General features: G+C 47.4%; 1 protein-coding gene across 2 annotated transcripts in view; it reads left to right on the plus strand.

Annotated features, from left to right (window-relative positions):
• Positions 1–18,897, plus strand: part of RNGTT (RNA guanylyltransferase and 5'-phosphatase) — a 2,962,270-nt gene that overhangs the window by 1,791,765 nt on the left and 1,151,608 nt on the right. For both annotated transcript variants that reach the window (XM_069606512.1, XM_069606514.1), the window contains exon 12: positions 14,210–14,278. In XM_069606512.1, coding sequence (XP_069462613.1) covers positions 14,210–14,278 — 69 coding nt within the window. The remainder of the gene's footprint in view (positions 1–14,209; positions 14,279–18,897) is intronic.

Raw genomic sequence — 18,897 nt, forward strand, 5'->3', positions numbered from 1 at the left:
TTTCACCCTTTTCTCATTTGAAGGAGGCATTTACTCGGCCGGATTTAAAGCGCAACACCTCTTAATTTGTATATGCGATGCAGATAGAACAATTTCATACCTTGTTAATCTGGCTGATGTAAGATGTTGCGTCTGCGTTCTATTTAAAAGAACGTCCACTGAATGAGGTACCATTACAGTTAAAGCGGGACCTAAAACCGTTCCCTCGGTTTGTTTTACCGACACAGCAGCTGCAGCAAGAGCTCGCAAGCAACGCAGCAAAGCACATGCAACAGGATCTAACGTGGAATAGAAGTAGCCGCATGGTCTATTTTTCCCCACGTGTTTCTGAGTCAAAACAGCCATACCACATCCATTATTTTCATGCACAAATAACTTAAAACTCTTGTCGTAATTTGGCGTGCCCAAAACTGGAGCTGAACACAATGCAGCTTTGAGCAGGTCAAATGGTTCTTGACATTCCATGTTCCATGGCAAAGGTAAGGTAACATCCTTCCTTGTCAATGCCATTATCGGTTTCACGATCATTGAAAAGTTAGCGATCCACTGCCTACAATATGAAGCCATGCTAATTAAAGCCCTGACCTCTTTCTGCGTATTTGGAATAGGCATATCAGAGATGCTTTCTATTCTTTCTGATGTCAATCTTCTTCCCTCCTTCGAAAAGAGGTAGCCCAACTAGGCCACTTTCGACAATACTGGAATTTTTTTTAGCGATGCTTTGTGTCCAAGTGCTGCTAAATATGTCAATAATGCAACTGTACTTTCTTTACAGATTTCTTCTGGGTCTGCTGCTATTAACAAATCATCTATGTATTGAAGTAATACGCAACCTGTTGGTAGTTCAAGCATATCTAGTTGTTCCTTTAATGCTCTACTGCAAATACTTGGACTCTCAGTGTAGCCCTGTGGAAGTCATGTGAATGTAAATGAACGTCGTCCTAGTGTGAAAGCAAACAAATATCTACTATCCGGATGCACTGGGATACAAAAAAATGCATTTTTCAAATCAATTACACTAAAATATGATGCAGAGGCTGGAATCATAGTCAAAATTGTAGTCACATCCAGGACTAATGGAAATTGTGGATCAACCACTTCATTAACTCCGCGTAAATCAATTCTAAAACGGTAAGGTATATCATTACCTCCTTTCTTGTAAACCGGAAGAATCAGACTATTGCAAGTATTACCAGAAGTTTCTTCAATTATGTTTCTTTTAATTAAATCTGATACAATGCATTTGAACGCTTTTTCTCCCTCGGCCGAAATTTTACATTTCTGAATACACGGCAATGTAATTTCTTCTTTCAAGACAATTTTTACTGGCTCTACCTTTTAAACAACCAACATCATTGTCGTTCACTTCCCATATACAGGCCGGTACTTTACTCAATTCAGTCGGTAGTGGCATTGATACAAATTGTGATACCAGATTCTTTTGTGGCGAAATTGTCAAATACACTCCATCAGGAGACCAATAAATGACTGCATTCATTTTCTTCAATACATTTAATCCCATCACGTTTTTGCCGCAATTTTTGTCAAAAGAAATGGGCAAGACTCAGTGAATGGACCTAGTGTTATAGGTACTGGTTGTGACACTGGACTAATTACTGGCTTACCTGAGAACCCTACTGAGACATTCTTATGCCCTGACAGTGGTATTTCTGGAACCCGCTGATGGTCAATTGAACATTTTTGTGCACATGTGTCCACTAAACAAATGTGCTCCCTATTCCCAACCTTCATTTCTACGTAGGGCCCTTTCTGGTCAACGGGTATAGCTACTGGTTCCAACCTCTGTCTCCGGCTGTCCTAGAAGAACAGTACATCGTCAGATGTAAAGTCGCCTGAGTAATATGCATTTGACTGATTGTCAAAAACATTCCCACCATTTGTATTGTTTCGTTGTTGATTCTGATTATCCTGAAATTGTGGCGTCTTTTGGTTTCTATTCTGTCCTTTCATTCCCGGACAACCTCTATTCTGTCTTCTTGGAAAATTCCCATTTCTATTCTGTATATGTGGGCACTCTGCTCGCCAATGACCTCCTTGTCTACAATAGGCACATTGATTAATCCCTATTGGACCCCCTTGCATATTGGACGTTAATGCAAATTGGAATCTGGACGGTGCGTTCCCACCACCTCTGTTATTGTTCGCTACTTGCTGTAACAATACTCTTGTTTTCAAATTCCCTTTGTCCCTTAGTTCCTTATCCTTTTCTGAATGTACTCTATTCTCATAATATTAGGCCATATGTAATACTTCACTTTCTGTTTTGCTTGCCATGCACTTTCAGATGTCATTATTAAACTTTGGATATTCGGTAACAACCCTCACACAAACTTATCAACAAACAATCTCTTCCCCGGTTCAGTACTTAGATCTTGACCACTGAAATCTGCTAATACTTCTTCAAACCGATTAAAATAATCCATCGCTCCTTCCTCTTTGCCCTTTAAACAAGCAGTCAATTTATTCCCAACTATTTTCTTTTCGGGCACCAAAGTTTTCAATTTCTCTACTATTCGCGATGGTAAAGCCAACATTACTTGCGGTGGCTTCTCTCCAGCCTTTCTCTCACTATCAATTCTAATCAAATTCTTCCATGTTTCGCCTATCATCGGCGCGTCACATATATTTCTAACCTGTTTCCATATGTCTACAGGAAGAATCACAGAAAACAGTAAATCAATGTCACTCAATGGAAAAACAGATGAATTCAAAACAGATTCAATTTCCTTATAGAATCGTGCCGGATTTTTCCTAATATCAGGGATCGTCTGCTTTATAGTATTTACCTCTTGCCTAGAAAAAGGGACATGTACAAACTGTACGATATAATGAGCTTCTATCGTTCGTGCTGGAGCTCCTCCAGAGGCAGCAACCTCTACTTTCGGGACAAACATGGGAGGCACCTCCCTCATGGGTAATTGCAAACTAGGCGATTCTACATTTGTTAATCTATTAAGCAACAAAGCTAAATCAAGTGAAAAAGCAGTCCTTCCAGTTTCAGGCGAAAATGCTCTTTTATAAATTGTCATTAGATCAGTGGGACAGCATATTTTATTCTTCATACATTCATCTTGTAGGTACTCTACCATAACCTGTAATACCTTTCTCTGCATTTCTGGTGTATACTGACTAAACTTATCATGCATTTCAATTGGGGAAAAGGCGGCATCCGTAATCCATCTAAGCGCATCTCGCATACAAATTCGCATCTGTTCACTAACGGGTTTCAACGGTGGTAAAAACCGTTGCTGGACATACACCATATGTGGTTTATCTTTTTTCAATAATTCTTTATGCAATCGATCAAGTTCTCGCTTATACGCAAATATGCGGCCTACATGTTCTCGTACTTTCGTCACATTATCTTGCCGATTCGAAAGAACAAACAAATCACGCAACTCTTGCAGTACCACTGTATTGGTCTAATCACTCCATATTTTCACAAGATGATTCCCCATGCATTCTAACAATACCTGCTGGTCACCAAGGCCTCTATGATCAGATATGGAACTTTGCGCAGCCACTTCATTGTCGTCATAAATATACATTTCGGTCCATTCTTTCAGTTCTTCTTTCCTTCCTTTGCTAATCAGGCTACGAGTCTGCCTAATGCTTCCTTGCGCAGGCCCCATCTCTGTAGAACTGCCCACTAGAGCGGCTAACTCAAGCTCTAGCGGCAGTGGAGGAAATGATGTCACGGGCACAGAGGGAGACGAACTGTTTACTGCAGGTGCAGATGGAATAACGGGAATGTGAGGTACATAAGGAGGAGGTGCAACTGGGTCAGTACTTTGTTCATTTCTCAGCTCGTTTAATATTTTGTTTATTAGTTCATCTGATGTATGCATATCTTGCTGGGGATATATTTTCCGCAAATCTAATTGAAAAGCCCTTTCCATTTTCCTATTGGCTTCTGTCGGCTGATGCTGGTCATGCTCTAACATTTTCTCTACATTCGTTTTATGTCTGCCTGCGTGTTTCTACCTACTTCTCAAACAGAGATTAGCTTCCTTCCTCCAGTCTCTTACAACGTCGAACACTGCAGGTCGGGCCTTTTTGCGCAGCAATACTGATTCTAAGTGTTCTATATGTGCTAATTCAAAGCTCCCATTATTAGGCCACTGAAGGTCTGATACACGTCTGGTGTGCCTATGCCAAATCGCATTAAACACTATTGCCCCTATACCATACTTGATATACATTTTGTGTGCTAGTGACCCTTCGGGTGGCACGACCTGGCCAGTTTCCAAAGATTGTCTATCACAGTGAAAAAAACTCATTAGACAGGAAGACAATTTCCCAGGCATGGTTAATTCTTACCCTTTTCTTACCCTGGGCATTTGAACTTGCAAGTGCAACTCTACCAATATCAGGACGTTTAAGAATCGGGGCATGACTCACCTGATCAACCAATTTTTCACTCAGGACGCAATTCGCCAGTATACAGACGCAACCAAGAATCGTCGTGACTGCGTGTCTGGCTCAATCTGCCTCGTTCCAGGACCCTTGCCTTGATGCTCTCTGGGCGCTGATCGTCGATCAGGGATCGACTGTGTGCATATCTGTGGAGGAGTCTCTCATCACTTCTACAGGGGCGCCCTGAACACCTTCTGATCCCGGTTCGACGGCTTCGTCCTCGACTCATTTTTGCCTTCTTCAACTTCAACGTATACGATGGAGCATTAGTGGGAGGGTGCCTATTCGGGCGCAATATTTGCCAGGCCATAAAGACCGCATATGGAAACTAAGGCACAATAACCATATACTAAAATGACACGTCAGACGCGAGGTTCGTTTTCCAAACAAGTCTGGTTCATTTCAAAGTATTGTCTGTCGGCCGACTGGGTCTCACCGCCTCACGACGTGTGTTGCCAAACACTGTGAGATGCGAGAGAGAGCAATCAGTGCTCAAGCAGCAATATATATACATTAGACATATCCTTTCTTAAGGCAATTCAACCCGCCCTCATACAGGTAAGGGTTCAGTGATTGACAATTATGACAAATTATGACAAGTCTTCATTCAGCTTAAACATAGTTATTTTAGCAAAGGCAGCAGGGACAGCTTTCTGTTATGGGGAACATGGAGATCTCTCGCAGCAAGGATGTTGTGTTCTAAGCAGGGAAATATTCCTTATTATGTTATCTGTGTGTTTCGGCTCATGAGCCAAGAGTCAGATATTTCTGAAGCAGAAAATACCACTCTCTGCGAAGGAGCACCGCTAGGAGAATATAATTCATGTTTAACTGCCTTTTACAACGGTGCTTGCAAGACAACCCTTTTAATAATACTGGACTACTAATTAGATGCAGCTTTAGCTCGACTTCAAGGACTTAGTGAGAGAGAAAAACAATGTGTTTCTGCACAGTTTGACGTTCCTGTCTGTGTTAGTGTTTCAGTGTTCAAACCGTGGCCTCGCACGGTGTGCAAGTCTAAAGCATGGAATACATTTGCAAAGCGTTTTGACAGAAAAGAAAAAAGCAAATGTCTTACATTTCACAAAATGGACGCCCTTTGGTTACAACGACGATTCTTAGATTGCGATGTTTGTCACATGATGCGATTGGCTTCTGCCCAACATATTATACATATCATTCGACTATAGGGTTGCTTTTTCTGGTCTAACATCATGGGAAGTTAAATTAAAAACATGTTGCCATGCGCAAGGTAGTAGACAAATACACTGTGACTTTCAGTATATGAATTGTCAATATTAACATTTACCTATTTGGTAATATAAGGAGTGAGGCATTTTTTTGAAGTAGCAGACAGCTGAATACTGTGTACAGACTTCTAATTTTGGCAGATAAGGCATACTGTGATAAAAGGATTTGGCTGGGAGCACTCACTTTGGTTATGTGGCGATGGGCGGATTTCAGAGCAGTCTGCAATTCGGGAACATGAACACATTTCTTTTGCGATGTAATTTACAGAAATACTGCTTGCAAAAGGTCTATTGAAACTTTGGTTTACAAACACTATCTGTGAAAGGCATTGCAAAGACATGGTGATTGTGTTTTGCTAACTGAAACAAACTGCTGTTTTTGCAGAAGTCTCACTTTTTTTTTTTATTTTTATCGTATGGATATTTGGGCATATTATTCAAATTAGCAATATGCTTTTATTTCCGAAGCTACAGAAAAGGATTGGTTCGACTGTAAAAAAAAAACCTTTTAATAAATACGTTTATATTTAGTATAGCACCCTGATGTATGGCCTTGTGCGTGAGAACGCCCCACGACACTCTGCCCCCTGGCGCCTCACCTCAGTCCCTTTTTATGCACAGAAGGTGTCAGACCTGGCAGCTATGCGCATAGCCTTTTTTCAACCTCCATGTTCTCCCCGTTCTTTGTTTTTTTAAATATTCTTCACCTCCCTTAGGTGCCTTGCCTCCCCAGCACATGTCGGCGGCAGGAGGCTTCATGAGATGCGCATCCTGTGATTGCGCGTTACCTGCTTTGGACCCCCATGCGCTCTGTCTTGAGTGTCTGGGGCCCGACCACTGCTGGGACGGATGTGCGCCTTGCAGCGCTCTCGGTCACTGGGCCTTGAACAATCGTCTTTCTCCCTGGACGGAGATCTTCCAGGCTTCTCCTTCAGGTCATCTTAAAGAGTTTGTCTCCAGGACCCCACATGAAGACAAGGTAGGCTCTTTGTTTAGTAGGACTCCTCAGCGTGTAGACTCCTTGCCCAGGCTTTCAATGGAAATGGGTGACTTGCATCCATTATGGCTAAAGGCTCCCAAGCCAAGGGCCTCTTCCGGGTGTTCCGTCGACCGACCCGAAGCGGCAAAGCTACCGGCTACCAAGCCGAGGGGCCCAGGGGCTCATCCGGGTGGTCCACAGAGGGGCAATCAAGTTTGTCCTCTTCGGCCCCAGTGGGCAAGGGATCGTCATGTTCTACCTCCAAGAGTCAGTCCGTAGCACGATCCAACATGACTACCAGTGCTGTAGCTGAGGCCACCAGCCTACCAGAGCCTCCTCCAAGGTCGCTGTGCATGGCATTTTCGACTACCAGCCAGTGGGCCGAGGGTGCTAAGCCTACTGGAGACATCTCTGAGGTCGACGCTTCTAATTCAGGTTCTAGGGCCAAGAAGTGCCCTTCCATGTCTGAGCCAGCACGTGGCATAGGGCCTTCGCGCCCTCCCTCTCAGGGCATGGCGGAAGGCCTGAAGATGGCAGACAAGCCCACGGCAGATCCTGCTAGGCCGGTGGCCAATTTGGATTTGTGTCTCCCTGGTCCTTCGCCCAGGGAGTGGGCCATGCAAGAAGATTCCATTCCCCTTCCCTTGGGAAGCAGCAGCAGACTTTATGGTACAGGTGGTTGGTCTGCGCCGGGTTACGTCTACCCATGGCAGCCTTACCGCCACACGCTCGAAGCACCTAGATGCTTCGGTGGGCCAGCGCCGCTGAGGGCTATGACCCTCGCGACCCAGCGGCTTGTGAGGACCGCTTCTTTGAGCACTTCCTCCTCCTCATTGTCACGACCCTCGCCCAAAACCCCCTCTGGCAATCCATTGGCCAGGTGGAGTCAGGACTCGGGCCTCTAGAGCCTGGCATCCTCTTCAAAAGCTCTCATGGGGCCAGTCCTGGCGCCTACGGCGCCAGGCTCATACACCATGAAAAACAATGTGCTTGGAAACTACTTTATTGTATTGTCAGCCAACATGGAGGCATCCACATAGCTTGGTTCCTAAGAACCAAGCCATGCAGTCTAGTGTTTTGGGTGTCGTAGCCTAGGGACTACTTTACCTGGACTATTTTGTTGGGGCTATTTAAACCACACCCGAGCAAGACAACACGCTTCGCGTTACTTTCCAGCTAGCAACGTGACGCTCACCGTGTCCAGCTATTCCCTCGAACCTCGGAGAAGCAGAACCTGCAAGGAGACAAAAGGAACATCATTAGCAGCAGCATTTTACCTGCAGTCTTCATCTTTAAACACTCACAGCTACTGAGAACAGCTTCCTCGAATCTGCACGCCTCCTGGACAGAACGACCTGAAAGAGGAAGATAGAGGCAACATTAAAGAAAGCAGTAGAGACATTTACAAATTACGAACTGCTCAAAAGGCTTACCTGGCTGCTCGCCTCTCGGCTGGCACCACTCCGGACATTCCATCGCGCTGAAGAACACAGCGACCTACAAGGAAGGAAAACACATGTTCGCAAAGGCAAGACTTTGCAGCGCTGCGCATAGCGCTTACTTAGCGCATCATAGCGCTCTTAATGTGCCATCATTTACCAGCGGGGCTCAACCAAGCCAGTTCACCGCGCTGAAGCACTGCATACCTAAGGGAGAAAAAAGAGACATTTTAAACAAAGAAAGGCATGCAGGATAGCAACAAAACTAAAGAACAGCAATAAGATCTATCAATATCAAACGGGCCGGCGTCAGTGAAGTAACTGGACCGCACTCGCCCATGAAAGACAACGCACCCCTGCAAAGAAGGCAGGACGGAGAGCACGCCTAATTCTACCACAAGTTGAGGAGAGGGCGCCAGAGGGACTGAAATCATACGGGGGTGGAGGGAGGATACTTACCCCAGTCGGTCAGTCTTGAACACAGTCCTCCTGTATTTTCAGGCAGAACCTTCCCCGCAGACCACATCTGGGCAAAGCTGAGAAGCATACCAGCGAGTAACCCGGCTCGGTGGTGTCCTTGTGGATACCAGGTGAGCGTAACACTCATGCACTCCCTGCAGATTAAGGGGCTCCTTAAGAGTATCTTCAAGTAAGTAATCCCACGGGTCGTGCCTCCTAGGCTTCCACCGCTGGACCCTCCTCCGGTTCCTCTGGCGCTTCCAGTGCTGCTGCCTGTTCCTTCTCCAGTCCAGGCCCTGCCGGTGCTCCACAACCCTTCTCCTCCTCCTGTACCACCAACGCCTCCCCTGCAGGTGCCAATGGATCCAGAGCTATCTTCGGGTCCGGATCAGGGGGGGACCCCTCCAGCTCCGGTGTCCCAGGACCCAGACTCTCCTCCATCTGGAAAGGGGGAGGGACAAGGGGAGTGATGATAATGCTCAGGACGAAGAATTTCTGGCCTCAGTAAAGGCTTTTCATGACCATCTTCAGGGCCTTGCGAAGTTCTTGGGTGCCCCTCTGTCTGAGGAGGCCCCCAGGAGTTGGTGGTGCTGGCAGAGGGTTTGGCCAGGTGCCCCTCGAACCGTTAAGCATTCCCCTCCAGTATGTCCTGCAGGTGGCGAGACAGATCTGGGAAAAGCCCAGGGCTAATGCCAAGATGAAAAAGAAATTGGACAGCCTGTTCAGGCTTTTTGATGGGGAGACAGGTCTTCTGGCCTCCCGCCCCCAGCAGCACTCTCCAGTGGTGGCATAGGCCTCCTTGTATTCTCAATCATCGTCTTCATCCTCCTCTGCAGGGGCCGCCTCCAGTTGTCTTTCCACAGAGGACAAAGCTATTGAGTCTTTTGGCAAGCGTTGCTACCTCAACTCTGGTTCACTTTTGCAGCATGCCAACGCTGATGCCCTCCTAGCAGCGGCGAACCAGAAGCTGTGGCAGGAAATCGGGGAGTTCCTGCTTGACCTCCCTCGGGAGAGGCAAGTCTCCTTCACAGCTGGCCTGGCAGATGGCCGGAAAGTTGCGCAGGACCTCATGAGTCTTCAGTCTCCCACATAGACAAAGCCAGCAGAGGTCTGTACCTGGGGGTGGAGATTAGGCGGACGGTGTGGATGCATTCCACTAAATTCTCCTCTGATGTGCAAGAGATGCTCCTGGATCTTCAGTTTGAGGGTTCAGATATTTTTCATTCATCCACTGATGACAAGCTGACAAAAAGAAGCACTCTTCGCAGACTGCCAGTCCCTGGCCATGCTGACTTAACCAGGGCAGATGTCCTTCCCTCCGTTCGAGGCAGGACCGACTTCAAACCCCACATTTTTACCGGCTTCGAGGTGTTTCGAGACTTCTGTGCACGGAGGCCTGACAGGTACTCCAATGACCACAGGAGGGAACAGCATTGAACATTGCATGCTTTTTCCAGCACCCCCTCTTCAGCTCCTGCCTCAGACGACAAAAAGCAATGACAGAACGGTCAAGAAACACAGCTCACCTGTAGGGGACCGGCTGGTTCTCTTTCAGGACAGCTGGAAGCATTGTTTCAAGAGTCCTTGGATCCTTTCTATAGTCTCCTCGGACTTTAGTCTTCCTCTTCCTTTCCCAATACCTTCCTCTTGCTGCAGATGGGGTCCCCGGCCTTCTCACAGGAGATCCTCTCTATTCTGGAGATGCAAGCAGTGGAGCCGGTTCCTCAGGCAGACAGGGTCTCCGGCTACTACTCCAGGATTTTTGCGGTACCCAAGTACAATCGGGCTGGCCTGATGATAGTCCTGGACCTGTAATTTCTCAACCTATCTTCACCACTCGAACGCTTCAAGATGATTACTCCCGCACACATAGCAGAGTCACTATGCTCAGGGGACTGGATGTGTTTCCTAGACCTCGAGGATGCGTACCTTCATATCTACCAGCTGCATCAAACATTTCTGCGGTTCACGATTGTCGTACCACTTTCAGTACAAGGTTCTGCCTTTTGACCTAAACTCTGCCCCTCAAGTGTTCACAAAGCTGATGAATGTGATGGCTTGTCTCCACTGCATGGAGGGCCATTACTTATACCCTCATCTGGCTGACTGGCTGGTGAGGGCCAGCTCGCCCAAGGGCGCAGTGCACTCATGCCAGCAACTGGTGGATGTTCTTCACCAGTTGGGGTTCTTCCTTAACTAGCGGAAGTCGCAGCTGACTCCCGCCCAGGATGTGGTGTTCCTTGGGGTGCGCTGGGACATGACTGTGCAGCAGCTGTTCCCCATGCCCGAGAGGCTCCTTTCTCTCTGCAAGGCGATAGGCCACTTTCTTCCCAACGCGACCAACTCAGCATGGTGATTTCAACACCTTCTGGAACTGGTGGCGTCTTGCGTGCTTACAGTTCGGCATGCCCACCTCAAGATGGGACGTCTCCATTCATGGTGCAGGGTACAGGGTAGAAGCCCTCCTGCATATCAATCTCTTCAAACTCAAGGAGGTGGGCCTGGCGCTCAAGGTGTTTCAAGGCGATTCTAGTCAGGTCCGACAACTATAAGTCAATGTTTTACCTGAACAAGCAGGGTGGCAACCGTCCCACCCTCTTGTGCATGGTGGCAGCGTCAATCTGGGATGGGACCTGTCAAGAGGGGATATGGATTTCTTCAGCCCATCTCCCGGGGGACAGCAATGCGGAAGTGAACCATCTCAGCTGCTTGGGGTTCAACACCTATGAGTGAGAGTTACACATCAACTTCTTGTTAACCCTGTTCCAGGGATGGGGGTGGTTCCCGATCTGGACTTATTTGCATCGCCTCTAAATTGCAAGTGCCCCCAGTTTGCTTTGTGGGCAGGATTGGGTCATGTGTCTCTGGGGGATGCGTTTCCGCTCTGCTGGCATTGTTGCTGGTGCTATGTGTTTCCTCCTCCTCCATTGCCCCAGCAGACCCTCCGCAAGTTCCGGGCTTCGTTGGGCTGCAGCCTCATCCTGATTGACCCACAGTGGCCGTTAAGGGCATGTTTCTCCGATCTGCTGCAGTTATGCTCCCAAGGACTGGTCCATCTTCCAATCCCCAGCAGAGGCTTCCTGACACAGCAGGGTGGGGCAATGGAGCGCCCGGGACCAGCTTAGACTGCACCATGCTCAGTTCTCGGAGAACAACTGGGACATTGTACAGGAGGCCATCTATGCGGTCTCAGTACAAGAGTAAGTGGACTAGATTTTGCCACTGGGCTCGCAACAAGGGGCTGGACTTGCTTCCTGGACGGCATGCTGCACCCAGGCTTCCAACGCTTCTATCGGCCATTGGATTGTTCAGGCTATTTCAGAGGCGTGGCCGTGGGCAAACCAGTTCCTGAAGGGATTCATGCCTGTGTGGTCATAGCTAAGGGCTCGGCCATTGCGTTTCAGAGACATGCTTCTCGGGATGTCATCAGCAAGGCGGCTCTGTCAGTGTTTTGCAAGTGCTATTCCCTCGATTTCAGCTCCAGGCGGTTCTGAAGAGCCTTTTTGCCTGGTCCTAGAAATGAGGCAGGTTATCGCAGCTCCACCCTCTGGTCTTGTTCAGTGGAATCACCCACAAGGATGGAGGAAAGGGGATGGGGCGCATGAGTAATTAAAGTTACTTATCTTAGTGACTAGAGTACTCATAGGGCCTGATTACGGGTCGGACGGTCCGGAATTAACAGTGGTGGTAAACCAATTGGAATGGGGATTAACACCATTCCGCCTCCGTGACTCCCGGGAAACCGGGGCTGTAATGCCCTGGTAATTCCAGGAGTCACGGAGGCGGAATGGTAATACGAGTCCAGAGGGTAACCAGGCGGTTTTACCGCCGGACTCGTAATGAGGCCCATAGTCTTTAGTCCCATTGCCTCCATACGTCCCACCCACCTTCCCCCACTTGTATGCCAGGGGCTAAAATATTTAGTGTAGCCAGATATTAAAGCATCCGATCTGTTAAAAGCGGACTAAGGTGAGGCGCCGGAGGGCAGGGTTTCTGGGGCGTTTCCATATTCCAGGCCGTGCCCCCTCCCCCCCACGCTTTCCTAAATTTAAAGGGGAAGCTTAATGTTTTGCTTCCAAATGTTCTGGTACTGTCCCCATGTTGGGGGAAGCCACAAGGATGGTGGAAAGGGGACTAAGTACTATGAGTACTCTAGTCACTATGGTGAGTCATTTTAATTTATAAGATGGCTGTCACGTTTTTACTGCTCACAGCTCCTAACAGTATATTTTAGCATTGCTCTTGAAAACACGTTTTCATGCTGCCATTGTCCTACGTCCAACATTTCATGTCGCTCTCACTGCCCCCACTTGACCATGCCTCTATGCCCCACCAAATACATGCACACATCCATCCATGCATGCACACATTCACAAAATATATTTACTTTTTTTACACATTTGTTTGGCTCCTGGAATGCCTTTGCTGCATCTCTCCATCAGGGATCAAAATTGGAATTCATGGAGCAGGAGTTGGAAGTAGCTTCTGGGTGTCAAGATTTTCCTCTGACCAGGAGTGGCTCATTATGACCCAGGAGCTATTAAGTTCAGCCTCATGAATGGAGTGCCTGAAAGATAGCAGAACTTGTTTTTTTCTCCAGACTGTGGCATGGGCCCAGTAATTCAAATTCCTTGACCCTTGTACTTTTTTGATGACTGTTTCTGTTTCAATCGCATCTCTTGCCTTGGTGCTTTACCTGTCTTTACTTTTTATGTTCTATTTAAATATTTTTACCTTTTATTTATTTTACATTTTCTTTCTATTAGTTATTCCGTCTTGCTGTTATCTCTCATTTTCTCTTTAATAGCACCTAATAACTCTGCCACTACGTCTGTTACTGCATCAGCATCTGTTGCTGCCATTGCTCCTGCTCTTTCTCCCTGCTGGCACTTTTACATTTTATGCAACAAATCTAACTTTCAAATGCGATGCACCTATTACTTTGTGTCAGGATCATTCATGCTTTGCATGTCTTCTATAGGTTTGCAATTCTATCTTTTACGAATATTTCCAGACATATACTTAATGTCAGATAGGTACATTTGTATGGCACCAGCTGGCTTGGGACACCGAAAGTAGCTCCTGGTAGCTGTTGCTAGAAGGCTTCACAAACACTTCTAGGTCCTGTGCAGTCTAGGCCCTGTGCAGTAGCTAAATAGCTCCCAGCAATTTCAAACCCTGCTCCATCATCTCTTCAGGGCAGCATGTGGCAACAGGGATGAGTACTCAGCTCTGTTTCTCTTTACGGCTCCACTTCTCTGCTTATGAATCAGCCCAGAGACAGGGTCAATATCTGACTTTGCATCTAATCTGAGACATGCAGGTTAAGCGAAGGGCGATGATCTTCTTTGTGTCCTAAAGGGCTGCATTATTTAGCACCCATCAGAAACAACGCAGACTGTTGTGTCACCAACACTGGCATTTGAATCACCAGCCCTGCTCTTCAGTGCTGGCCATATATCAGTATTGGGCTGTTTTGCAATGGCCTCAGCCCTTGTTCATGCACACCAATATGCCGGATGACGGATAGAAAGGTTTTTGCCTTAGCACCTGTTATACACACGGGATGCTTTTGGGATTGCATGTTTGTTAGAATAATTTTCTTTAAAATAAAACATTTTCTGTTTTTATTTTTTATTTTACAGCTTTTAGAAGGAAGTTTTGCCAGGGAGGTCAGTCATGAAGTGGATGGATTAATTTTTCAACCGATTGGAGTAAGTTAACCAAACATCTACATCAAATGATGTGATTGCTATTTCAACTTTGCATGCAACTAAGTGTGAATTCTCATTTTTAATCTAGAATGCAGCTAATATTTTGTTTGAGTTTAAATGCATTTGTTTGATGATAGCTTTAAATGAGGTTTTTTTAATGAACATAAAATAATAACGTTTATTTGACTTCGATTGTGAAGGCACTCATGTTGGAAAAGTTATATTTTCTTTGTCATAAACAAGGACGGTCAACTGCTTGTAGTTTAGATCCAGACACCAGTTAGGACATAGGTAGATTAAGTTAAAATATATTCAAAGAAGTGGGGCAGAGCAGTACACATTCTTATGAAGGTGTCAGAAATGACAGATTGTTATTCTGAAATGTCATGGAAGGTATACATCCAGAACATTTGATGGGATGAAGCGAGACGCAACGGATGAGGATGCTCAACTAGACACAGCAGTGCTGGCAGGGGAAATGCCTTTGCTGTCCTGCAGAGCATCAAGGTAGACTTAGTACGCTTACTCTTGTTGTCTCACTCTATTGCTATCTTTCTTTCGTCTCCTACTGTAATGTTTTGTTACTTTGCATTGGTGTCGCATACCACATTGTTCTCTCGTTCTGATATTGCCTTTCTGGTGCAGGCTCTTACTCTTTCATTGGCCTGGCCTGTTTCTGTTCGCCTATTGCAATCTCCTCATTGTTATCTGCTCTTATTTTGCTGTCTACGTGTCTATTTTTGTCTCTGTATTGTTTCTCACTCTTGTGTTCTCTGCCTCTCTATTTGTTTCGCTCAAACTCTTGCGGATGACTACTTTTATTGTCGTCCCTCCCTACGTCTCTCTCATTCAATCTGTTACATTATTTCCTTCCTTTAAACTTTCAATTTTACATTATGACCCCCCTTCTCACTGCCACGTCCTTCAGTTTCCTCATTCGACCCATCCCTTCCCTGCATCCCTGTTGTTCAGCCCTACATCTCCATTTGTCCCTTTCCTCCTCTCCCAGCACATTGTTATTTGTGTCCGAAAACTATTTCTGTGGCTTTCCAGTACAATGCTTAGCTAATGGCATCAGCAGATGACTTGCTTCATAAGCAAATGTGCTGAATACTGCAGTGTTTTGATGAAAAACATTGGCAGGGAAGGCGACTTTTGAGGAGGACTTTTTCTAAAAAAGAGTCTCTTCTGACAATACTTAATTAATTTAATTGTTATTAGGATTTCCTCTTGTTGATAACTTATACATGCCGGAGTGCTGCACTTTAGTGCTTGGCCTGTTAGCTGGTTTGCCAATTTTCTGCATAATACACACAGCTGTTTTGTTATTTTTGAACTATTTTTGCTACTGTTAGCAATTTTTCAAATATGAAAGCAGATTTTCTAATTGCCCATTTTAAACTCTAGTTATTGCTTGCGCTTCCATCTTCAATAGATTTTAATTGGCTCCATTCAAGCTTTGAAGGCGTATTGAAGTGGGTTCATGTGATGATGTCGCTCTTTTTACGATCAGCATAAACAAGATCCTAGGCTAAAATCATTTTCTAGGGAAAATGTACATTTTCCAGACTGAGATGAGAACTTTTTCAGAAATCCTGAAGTTAAACTAAACTGATTATCTTGGAGCACTATTCATACATAGCAGTGTCTAAGAGGAGGAGTGGTCATTGTAATAGCTAATTTGTGGTCTGTCCAATTGCACCACTCTGTCCCTCAACTCATCCAGCTTCTGTAAATCCTACCACTCCATCTGTGAACGATAGTATACCCTTGGTGAGAGATTACCCCCTATAACTAAAGACGTGTCCATAGTTAGCTTCAAGAGCTGTAAATAACACCAGTCAAACAAATGATACAGCCCATGTATACATCCCATCTCCGGCAGTCCCCTCCTCTCCCCCTCTGGCTACCTTGCCCTTTCTCCCTCCTCCCCCTCTTCCCCTCCTAGAGCTCCTTCCCCTTCGCAGGTGTACCTCTGATCTGTACCCCTCCCTGGAAGGTCTTTAATGCTGGCAACCTTCTTCATTTTACCACGCAAAATTCTCGCTCTGCTGTCAAACACTCCTCTGACATCTGCCACCTCCTTGAAAAACTAGACCTTGATGTCTTTGGTCTCACTGAGACATGGTTCACAGCCAGTTCAGTCATGAGATTTGACACACTCCTTCCCGAGGGCTACAAGATCCTCTCCGCAATACAGATCCTCCTGGTTCGGGGGAGGGTTAGCCCTGATCTTTCCTGAGTGGATTTCTGCAACTCTCATTCCCACTCAGACCTACTCTTCTTTTGAATGCCTTGTTTGCAGGCTCTCTCCTAGCCATTCCTTTAATGTGGCTAATATCTGCCGGCCTCCTGGTCAAATCACCTCCTTTCTCTCTGTGTGGGTGGACCTCTCCTCCACCCTCCTGGCTTCTACCAGTCAACTTCTCTTCCTCAGTGCTCTCAATATCCATCTAGACTCTCCTTGTCCCTCCTCTTTACTCTTCCATGACCTCTGCGACTCCATTGCTCTGTCCATCCCCCTTCTGGCCCGACTCACTCTGGAGGGAACACACTCAATGTCTTGATCTCCTCTGAACTTCCCCCTTCTCCATTCCTCTGACCACTCCTCTCTCCTGGAGTGATCATTCCCTTCTTCTCCAGCATGGCGTCTGGCATGGATTCACATGCTCATGAATATTCCCCGTCGTCAGGCCGGGAATCCTCGGTAAAGAAAAAATCAGTTTCGTTTCTGATCTGTCTTTCTCAGTAGTAACCAATCACTGGTCTCTGGGTCATACTGGCCCCAGCTAATGACTGCCCTCTCCCTAAGCCCTGCCTCTGGCAGCCATCCTCAGATTTTTACCGCACGCTCAAGTGTTGGGAGTCCTCGTGTTAAGCTCTCGAGCTTTTGCTGGGTTTCCGTGCTTTTTCAAAGATAATTTCTCATTTTTCGGTCAAGTAGAGCCTCAAGCTCCACCGTCTCTACATCCGAAACGGGTATCCGTGCGAGATTTTTTTCGACGCCCCTCAAAGGTGAAGATTTCGTCGAGTTAAGCTTCTTGGAGGATTCCAGAAGTTTCTGTGGCCTACCCGAACATGGCCCAGGAGAGAGGAAGCTCGACGCCCGGAAAGCTGTTCAGGGTTTGTCCTGGATGCCAGCTTCAGAAAGTGTTCAAGGAGGATGAGCACACAAAATGTCTATACTGCCTTCATGAGGACAAAACGCACGTGGAGAAGGACCGTGCGTTTTGCAGGAACATGTCGGAACGGACCATCAGGGACCGAGACCTTCGTCTCTCCAACTGGCTGGAAGGAAAGAGCCCGTCAGGTGAGAAGAAGAAGAAGAAGTCCGAGCGGTCTTCTAAGTCCTGTGAGGGTGCCCCGGCGACGGGGGCCCAACAGAAGGCAAAGCACTGCAAGTCCGCGGGCACTGGGAGCACCGAACGGTCGGGCTCCTCGGCTGCCAGGCAGGGCGCACCCTCTCCAGCGCCATCAACCACGAGCCTGGCGCAGCCTGTGGAGACTACACCAGTGGAGGCGTCCTCGGGGCCCAGAATCACCCAGAGGGAAGTCTCTTTCAGATCCATCGAAAAGACCCCTGTGAAGACCCTGGCAGAAAAAGAGGAGGGCGGGGCAGTGGCCATTGTGGACACGGACACAGCATCCGAGGAGGAGCTGATAGAAGTCTTAGAGGGCCTCGACGAGGGCGTCGAAGAGGGTCCTAGTCACGCGTCTCTCCCGGAGCCGCAGGATAACTCGGCGGCCATTTTGTTGGCGATCCTTATGTTCAGAGATAAGGACGAGATTGGCCTTACCACCGACGGAGGATCCGGAACCAGGCTCGACGGGGGAGCCAGAACCAGGCCATTACGGTGGCTACGGACATTGCCGACACCGGTTTCCGCCAGCTGGCAACAGCGTTTGCCTTAGACGACGAGGGTGGCTCAAGGCGACGGATTTCCGCCAGGACGTACAAGCCAAGGTTTTGGACCTGCCGTTCGACGGGAACAATCTGTTTGGGAAAACTGTGGATGAATCCCTCCAAGCCATCAAGGCGGACACGGAGACAGCCAAGGCCCTAGGCGTTCTCCGGCAACGAAGGCCGTCCTTTCGGAGCCGGAGACAGCCAAGGCCCTAGGCGTTCTCCGGCAACGAAGGCCGTCCTTTCGGAGCACCGGAGGCAAGCAGGGTGCCTCCAAGGGATTCGACGGTGGCTCCTCTACGTACCGCCAAGCGGCCCGCTCCTCGTCTCAGGAAGCCTATAGAGGACGAGGCAAGTCGGGTGGACCCCGCCATCGTCGTCAGGGAGGCCAAGGTGGCCAGTGTCCTCCAAGCAAGATTGAACCGACAGCGGTGTCGGACCCCCACCGAAGCCCGGTGGGAGGCCGGCTGGTGAAGTTTGTCAGCGTGTGGGAGTCCATCTCCACCGACCATTGGGTGCTGGACGCCCTGGCCCAGGGGCACGCCCTCGAATTTCTAAAAACGTGCCCCTGCATTCCACCTGTGGCCAGGAAAGAAAATCACATCCCTCAACTGCTTTTGGAGGTAAGGGCGATGCTCAAAAAAGGTGCCATCGAACTTGTCCCGAAGAGGCTCCGGGGCTCCGGAGTATACTCAAGGTACTTCCTCGTGAAAAA

Source organism: Ambystoma mexicanum, chromosome 4p, assembly GCF_040938575.1.
Source record: "Ambystoma mexicanum isolate Mex_15411 chromosome 4p, UKY_AmexF1_1, whole genome shotgun sequence".
Taxonomy (NCBI): domain Eukaryota; kingdom Metazoa; phylum Chordata; class Amphibia; order Caudata; family Ambystomatidae; genus Ambystoma; species Ambystoma mexicanum.